Source organism: Alligator mississippiensis, chromosome 2 (assembly GCF_030867095.1).
Source record: "Alligator mississippiensis isolate rAllMis1 chromosome 2, rAllMis1, whole genome shotgun sequence".
Lineage (NCBI taxonomy): Eukaryota > Metazoa > Chordata > Crocodylia > Alligatoridae > Alligator > Alligator mississippiensis.
The window spans coordinates 66,303,638-66,312,697 of record NC_081825.1 but is presented as its reverse complement, the minus strand read 5'-3'; the positions used below and the strand labels follow the sequence as shown (position 1 = coordinate 66,312,697).

Below are 9,060 nucleotides of genomic sequence, written 5' to 3'. Positions count from 1 at the left end.
ATTACACTATTTTTTTTAATTTTCTTGTAAAGTAAGTTACTACTCAACAGCAGCTTGTATGACAATTGATTTTCAAAAGGTTTGGAGTATTCATTAATTCAGATGAAGGCTGTGAGAGCTGGAAATGCTCACCAAGCCTTAACAGACTTCCCAAGCAGAAAACTTGAAAGACCTCTCTGAGAGAGCCCAAATTGCCCAATTTTACTATCTTGTGTTTTAACTAAAGCCTTCTTGTGACTTCATGCATTCATGTGACTAAGGATTTGCAAAACTGCCCCATTAGTCAGGCTGGCTCTTGTTAATCATCAGTTTTATGTTGCAGATCAGAAGTTTCAGAATGCCTCAGTGTTTGAGTTGCAAAACCTACAACTAATTTAGAAAATTGTATGCTGCCTAATTCAACTGAGCTGCTGTATGTATATACTCAACTGACGGTGCGATGAGTTCATAAAGTTTTAATCATGATTATGGCAAAACCTTGTAGTAGAGCCTTAGGCAAGTTATTTATAATATGATGACAGGCATTTATGATGAAAGTAACTCCAAAATATAACTGCATTGTAAGAGGATTGTTTACAATCTACTGTTCTACTGGATTTTATGGGGGGTTTTTGGCATGTGAATCTTGAGATTGAACCAGTGTTTTGACCCAGTAATTTTATTTGTAAATGAATCACTGCAAAGTTACACCATTGATAGCTGTAATTGTATCCTATTTTATTACAATATTTGATACTAACAGACCTCAAGATATTAAAAAAAAAAAAACCTGTTAGACCAGTAAAACAGTGAAATAGACTACTCAGGAAAGATCTTTTTCACTGGAGATTTTCAAAAAGATTTTGGGCAAGCATTGGTCACAGTAACTGTCTTGCATTTGGGCATTTGGACCAGGTTTACGCTTGAAGCCCTTTCCAACCCTATGTTTCTATCATTGTGGGTTCTTGGCAGCACTCCTATCATCATCATTATTACTGGCTATTTAAAATTCTAATATAATAAAGGGCTTTGTCTGTCTGTCCGTAACACTCTTGGAGCACTCTGGTTACTGAAACAACCAATCAGAGTGCTCCAAGAGCATTATGAACAGGAGGTGGTGGCAGCGTGGTGAAGTGCTGCCGTGACAGCGGGGACAGAGCGGGGGGGGAGGCCAGTGCCACTGGCCTCTCCCCTTCCCTCCCTCCTCCTCCTCCCCCTCCCCCCCCCGACCCTGCTCCTTGGAGGCAGCAGCTGCTGCACAGGGTGCTGGCAGAGGGGGACAGCGGGGCAAGCGTGATTCCCCCACCCCTCACCCCTGGGAGGTGGTGGTGACGGGGGTCGTGGGGGGGTTAGGGTTAGCAAGCTTCCTCCCGCCTCCACCCTGCCGTTTTCTTTACAGGCAGTTAACTAGTGTATATCATAATAGCACTAACAAGTCCAGATCATTTTGGCACTACCTATCATCATAATGTAGTACAGCATAATCCATTTGTGGCTGTAATTGTGAAAATGAAAGGAGAATCTCTGGACTTGGCAGGATTTTGAAGCAATTTTCCCTGTTCTTTACTTAAACTATCTGATGTTAACCACTGATTTATCTGATTTAAGCACCTTGGCCCAACACTGCTTAAGAATGTAATACACCCTCAGTGTTTGGAACAAAAAACACTGCTGTTTCCAGATTAAACTATTAATCATACCCAGATAAGATACTTTTCAGCATTTGTACCAGTTTAGGTGATTAAACCCAAACAATGACAACAGGTCATTATAAGGAATTATTTATTGATGATGATGATGATGATGATGATAATAAAAAAGTAGGGAACACTTTAAAACCAAACGTAATCTCTCAGGTACTTGTTATTGACACATACCATGCTTCTATAGCTAGATGAATAAATGAAAATCTCTGAGGAACAAAAACTGAGAAGTCTCTTTCAAGATGAATCAGTTCAAAGCAGTTCCTCTCTGAAAAATATATAGTATATCTATATTGTAGTCACTTTTGTGACATTAATGTAACCTGAGTTGATTTTAAATAACGAGCTTGGATATTGGTTGTAATGAGTTCAGTTGGCCACATAAGTACTTCAACTAAAAATTCCTTTATTAAAACCAAAGGGCAATCAGCATTTTATGCACTACTTCATATCTATTTCTATTACGATGTCGCTAGCCTAGATTTAAAAGTCACTGTGCCAAAACAATAATTGCTCTCTAAGTATTTGATCAAACAGCTTTAAGAGGACTAAGCATGATTGCTGATGCTTATTTATCCTGGTTGACACCAAAAGGCTCAACCACACTCAGATAGCTAACCCAAAAACATGATGGCCCTAATAACCCTACATATATCTTTGTCTGGATGGGAGCTTGTTGGTATCCTTTTTCCAGGACTCTAAACCAGCTGGGGCTGGGACAGATCATTACATCTGTGTATTGCTATCTCTTCCCAAACCTTGAAACTCCTTCCAATTCATTCCTTCTTATCTGCTCTTTCTCAAAGGCTAGATAAGCATAATAAAACAGAAAACAAGGTCAAAAGCATAGTCCAATTTTTTTTGGGCTTTTTTTCCTGTTTTTACATTGGTAGCATTCTAGCCCTAGCAGCAGGGAACTCAATGTGTCCTGCAAAACCCACTCAAGGAAGTGGGTAAATGTTCAGGGAATTGGACAACAATATGCAGTTAGACAAGTACCAGTACCTAAGCTAACGCAGATGTATGCCTACACTACACTGCCACCACAGCAGAGTTAGCAGCATACACAAATTCAATTCCTTCATGCTGCCTCCACAAAATTGTGGAAACAGGAACTTAGCCTTATACTGAGTAATCATTGGTTTGAGATGTTGTAATATTTAACTTAGTCCCCAATTTATCGCATGCTTGTCTTTTTTTTTTAGGTCTCTTTAAAAAACTACAAGGCTTCAGTTTAGGGGTGTCAAACTTAAGTCTGCAGGCCATATCTGGCCTGTGGAGCCATGTCTTGGGGACTGTGGGGCCAGGAATTCAGGAGCAGAACTAGTAAGGTAGGGCTGCTGTCTAAATCTGGAGCATGGAGGTAGTGGGCAGGTGTGTAGGCAGCAAGAGGCATGTGTCAAGTGCATTAGCCCCTACCACAGCCACTCATGCTGCTGCTCGTTCCACTGCTTGCCCAGCTGCTATCATATCTGGATACATCCTATGAAGAGCCCTGTGGTCCAGATCTGGCACACGGTGGGGTGGGTGAGTCTGACAGCTCTGATCTACATTGGAGTGACAAAGATTCCCCCTGCAGAGCTGTGTCATTTGGCCTGTGAGGTTCCCCATGGGAGGGGACAGCAGGGGCCAGATTTAGCACACAAGTGGTATCTTTGACACCCCTGGCTTAATGATTAATTATGATACCCCAGATGCATCAATATGGCAGGAGCAGGGTCCCACAGTGAGGAATGTGCAGGTAAGACTCCCCTGTGATCAGCACCCCCAACCCTCAGCCTCTCTGCCCAGAATAGCTAGTCTGCTGGCACTGCATAGGAAGACTAGCTGCAGCCCATATTTGAAAGGCCAGGTAACTGTGTGTACATCACAGTGCAATGCCCCAGGGATGGATACAGGGGAGTGGCAGGAGGTGCACTGGTGCAGTAGCACCCCCTTTGATTCCACCCAAACTTCAAAACTAACTGCCTGGCAGTGGCAGTAGCATTTCTGTTCAGACAACTAGGAGCCACTTACACCTTATGCTGTGAGCTGCACAAATGTTGATGGATGTTATTGCTATCTAGGAGTTTGGAGCAGTCACACCCCTAGTCTAGAAACCTTCTCTGACTGTCCTCTATCTGCATAGCTCTGACTTGCCACTAGAGACCTGGTGAGCAAGGGCAGGGCTAGGAGCTGTAGCTCTGGGTTGCCACTAGAGGGCTGAAGAGCCAATACAGGCTTCTTTCCCTGCTCTACTGTCTGGGGTGAGAGATCCTGGGATACTGGAGGACTTCATTTTGAGCAGCACATCTGTGGGGACACCTTAATGGAACAGAATAGGACACCTTAACGGAACAGAAGCTGGGTAGTGCGGATCAGAGAGAATCCTGCCCCAGAGTGGCATCACTTTGAGCCACATGTCCAGTGCTTAAAACCACTCTAAGGTGTTAATGTGCAGACAGTCCAGGGGTTAAGACAGGGGTGGGCCAGATGTGGCCCACCAGGCTATTCTATCCAGCCTATGAGGACCCTAAAAAAATTAGAATGTAGAAAATTAATATTTATCTGCCCTGGCTGCGTGTCATGTAGCCCTCGATGGCTTGCCAAAATTCAGTAAGCAGCCCTCTGCCCAAACTAATTGCCCTCTCCTGGATTTAAGAGCTACAGGAGCCACCCCAAATTACTGTGCAACAAGGCCCATAGAGACGTAGGGCTGAAAGGGACCTCCAGGGGTCATCCAGTCCAACTCCCTGCCTGAGGCAGGATCATCCCTATCTACACTATCTCATGCAACCATCACCTAAACCAGGGGTGGGCAAAATGCAGCCCAGGAGCTAGATGAGTCCTGCCAGGCCATTCTATCCGGCCCGCAGGGCCCCTAAAATTTTAGAAAATTAATATTTATCTACCCCTGGTTGCCTGTCATGCGGCCCTCCATGGCTTGCCAAAACTCAGTAGGTGGCCCTCCGCCCAAAAAAATTGCCCGCCCCGTCCTAAACTTAACAGCTCCTTTGAGTCGGCTTGAATCCTTCTAAACTCTTTACCCCGTAGGTGTTAAACTCCCTTTTTTGACAGTCACGAAGTCCCACCGATGAAGCCGCATGCTGCGTGGCTGGTACCTGTGCTTCTGTGTCCCAGCCCTGCAGACCGTTTTTAAATCCAACTAAAAGCTTTACCTCGGGCACTGACACACTGCCTCAGGCAATCCATCACTCAGGAGTGGCAATAACTCTCTGGGAAGCACAGCTGGGTAAGGTAGCTCGACTTGGGTGTATAACCCTGAGAAAGGAGATCTGCTCTTCATCCCCAGGAGGTCAGGGCTAACGAAACATGGTATTTTGAGAACTTTTTTTTTTTTTTTGGGGGGGGGGGTGCCTATGCCTTGTGCTTGTTTTCTACCTCCTATAGAGCAAATCAGGGAAGTTAGGCTGGGTTTTACTTCACTCTTTAACGGAGCAAGGCAGCCCTGGAGCCCTCCCTTTCTAACAAAGCTTCTCGTCCCGTGGGCAGCGGAGGACGAGGAGCGCTGGGCCAGGTCCGTGCCATCTGCACCCGCTGCATCCCCCCACCCCACTTGCTCGGCCAAGCGCAGCAGTGGGACTGCCGGGTGCCGGCGAGTGGGGCAACCCCGCCCCCTGCTCTCGCTGGCCGTGCACACGTGGTACACTCCTCACTGCCCAGCCTATCAGCGTGCTTTCCCCCCCCCCCATGCGTGCGAGTGGTACATTCCCGGGGCGAGTGACGTCCGGCGCTCTTGCGGCCCGGGCTGGGGTGCGTGGAGCAGGACCATGGGTGCACGCCGCCTCCCGCTGCTGTCCGCCGCCTGCGCGCTGCTGGCCCTGGCGCTGGTGCTGGCCGGCGACCCGGTGAGCGGGGGGCGGGACGGCACAGCCTCGATGTCGGGGATCGCGGCTCTTCTCATCGGGTTTCGCTTCCTCACCCCCGCGCTGCGCTGCCGGGAGGGGCCCTGTGCAGCCGGCAACCCCCGGCTTTCCTGGGCCGCCCTCCCCGAAGCAGGGCCCTGAGGGGCCCGATCCTGTGCGGGGGTCGGGAGGATCGGTCCGCGCGGGGGTGGAGAGCAGGTGCTGGCTATCAAGCAGGCACGCGGCTGCCTCTGAGGAGCAGCAAGATCCCTGACCGCTCTTGTCACGCCTGTGTTGTGGGGTGACCAGGGCCACGGGTGTCTGTTTGCTTGGCCTTCGTGTTGCCCTCGTGATTTTTATGGTCTGTTTCTATCCTGAGAGAGAGGCGGGAGAGGAGGGACTGCAGAAGGGGAAGGGCTGTGGCCAGCAGCAGATCAGATTTAAAACTTCTCCCGTGTTAAAAGCATTGGTTATTTTACATGGCTTTGTAGAGTTGGAAGCAAATAGGTGACACCGCCCCCCCCCTCCCCCGTGTGCAATAGTGTGGGTTAATGCAAATTAACACCTGTGGTTATTAATGCAGCCCACATTAGCCACCGGGGTAGAGGGGTGAAGCAGTTGCAGGGCAGTGCTATGGGGAGAAGAGAAGTAGGATCCGGCAGAGATGTGGGTTTTACAGGGATTGTTCCAATGCCCTAAATACAGCATGATCTGATTTAGCATGTTTAAAAAAGTACCTCCATGTTAATTTTATGTCCCAGTAGCCACAGGTATTTGAACTGAAATACTTGACTAGGAAAAAATTAAACACGGCACACTAAATGTGGTTTAAATGTTATGTTCAAACAAATTCAAAGCTTTATGTGGAAAGACGTTATTTTTATTGGAATACTTGTAAAAATGTAAAGACAATACACAATAGTATGTACTTCCCTTACATTGTTTGTTTAAATTTTTAAGGAAAAAAATTAAGGCACTGAATACTGTTGACACACTAACACACCCAAAGAACTGTGTATGATATGCCGTGCTTTGGTTTTGATTTGACCTGCACAGCCAATTAGGTGAATTCATAACTTGAGTTTCAGTATGGATTATTATGTGAGTGTACTTACCCTTCTGTTTACAAATCAATAAAACATATATGTACTCTCACACTCTTCCTAGAGATAATCACCTGAGAAAACATTAATTACAGCTTTGAAACTGCCAGACTTGCCTAATATTGTATTGGCATCCATTCATTGTTACTAATGAATTTTATGAAACAATGAATTTTTAGAAATGGAAAATTTCCCACATAAAAATAAAGCACTGGAAAAATTTTTGCCCCTCATCTCTGGGACCCGATGCACGGTAACTGCATTGTTCAGAGCCAGGCTATTCTCAGTGGTGGCAGATGACAGAACAAGGACCAATGGTCTCAAGTTGCAGCAAGGGAAGCTTAGGTTAGATATTAGAAAAAACTTTAGAGGGGTGGTGAAACACTGGAACAGGTTACTTACCAAGGTGATGGAAGCTCCATCCTTGGAGGTTTTTAAGACCCGGCTCCACAAAGCCCTGGCTGAATGGTCTAGTTGGGGATGGTCCTGCTCTGAGCAGGGGGTTGGACTAGATGACCCCCTGAAGTCCCTTCCAACCCTAATTGTCTACGATTCAGTTGTCAGGTTGTAGGGCATTCTCTTACAGTGGCTCTAGCATGTGTCCTGCAATTGCTGGGTGGGGCATAGTCAAGAGCACTAACAGTCTGTGAATCTACGGTGTTGTGAGGGAGGTGGGAGGACTTGCAGTGTTGTGAGGGAGGTGGGAGAACTTCCAGTCGATGCCCCCAGTCATGGTTCTGGTCTGTGGTCTCAGGCACGCTGTCCTCATGTTGGTGATGGCTTGACGTAAATGTTTTTTGACCAACAGATAGAGTTGGATACTGTAAGGCACCTCATCAGTTTTGCATAGTGGTAAGGTACTCTGCAGGCTCACAGGATGCTCAAGCCTGGTCTCTTGATTCTCCACTGAGTGCGGTGACTTGTGGAGTTCTCCTGTCTTGACACTTGGATTTTCTTGGTAGGGAAACAAAGCACTTAAGCAATAAGCAACAGAGCAGAAATCTCTCTAATCTTGATAAGCTCCTAGGTAATAAAAAGCACTTTGTCTAAAGCCATGGTAATATATTTAAAGTGCAGATGTATCGTTATAATCCCCCCCACACCTTAGCATTAATCCTGTCGGTGCCTTTAACCATGTTTCAATAGTGGATGAGAGGAGCTATGCAGATAGTTTTATTGTGAAGCGTGTTGAGATCCTGTAGGAACCAATGATTTGGATTGTGTTTTGTTTTGATTTAATGTAAAGTGTCTAGTTTCTGCATTGTGCAATTGTAAGGAAAAAAGTTCCCTATTAGGGATATGAAAAGTTAAGCAGTTAAATGATCATTATATTTATACTGTTAATGCATTACTGTTAACCTTTAAAACAGATTGGTAACATTATTTATATTGCCTGGCACTGTAAGTCTTTCTCTGTTTGTGCTGATTGTTGTTTTCCTGCCCATGTATTTTTTTTTTTTTTTTTAAGCATGGCTTGTATTTGCTAGGGTGGAGTTAATTGTATCAGTTTTTCAAACTATGTTGTGTGAATTATCATGTGGTTTATCAGTACTACTTTTTCTTCTGGGTCCCTTGCTTGAGTCCCTCCTGTTTCCCTTCTCCATGTTTGTCACCTCTGGGCATGCTATGCAGGATGCAGTTAAATAAATGAGGACTTAACACCCCCCCCCCCCCCAAATAATAATAATAATGTCTCTTCCCCCAGTGAGGCAACTTTATTTTTTTTCTGGAGCTCCCCTGCTCTGAGGCTTGTCCACACCACTTCTTTCTGCCCTTTATGCAGCTCATATATCTATATCTTCAGTTCTACCTCTAAATCTCCTTCATCCCCACTGCCCCACCCAGCCCTGGTTCCTTTTCTGGTGCCCCCACTCTCTACTTCCAGTTGTGCACAATGCCCGGGCTTGGGAGTTGTTCTGGTTTTACCTGCATTTCTGTAGTGTTTCCCCCCTCCTCCACAAGGCACTGCAGGGTAGGGCTTGTCCTCCCCCTGCACAGCCACCCCTGGCATGGCAGCAAGCTGGGAGTCTGCCCCAAGCCTGCGTGTACTGTAATGGTAGGTGAAGTCACTGCCACCTGCGACTTGCCCTCGTGCACGTGACTCGCAGTCAGCGTGTGCACACAGGCTCGTGCACCCTCACCTTTTCTGACTTACACATGCTAGGTATGTATTATCGGTTAATTGGTTAACCAGTATAATTAGAAGAGTTTAAAAGGCTATTTTTTAAAAATAATATTTACAGCCCTGTAACAAGTCAGGTTCCAGGGGTGGCCATGATGCCTCCTGGTCACTACTTGGCTCCTTTCCTGCTCTGGCTCTAGGGCAGCAGTTCTTAACTTTTTTTGTACCAGGACCCATTTGTAAACATCGATGGGCAATCCCGCCCCAGCCCCCCAGTGTATGTGGCATGGGGGGCCCCAAGCAGCCCC

At 46.4% G+C, this 9,060-nt stretch overlaps 1 protein-coding gene across 1 annotated transcript in view; it reads left to right on the top strand.

Annotated features, from left to right (window-relative positions):
• Positions 1-5,405: 5,405 nt before the first annotated feature.
• ASAH1 (N-acylsphingosine amidohydrolase 1) overlaps positions 5,406-9,060 on the top strand; it is a 35,871-nt gene continuing 32,216 nt past the window's right edge. The window contains exon 1 of the mRNA XM_014594875.3: positions 5,406-5,530. Within this exon, the coding sequence (XP_014450361.1) occupies positions 5,453-5,530 (78 nt within the window). The 5' untranslated portion in view covers positions 5,406-5,452. The remainder of the gene's footprint in view (positions 5,531-9,060) is intronic.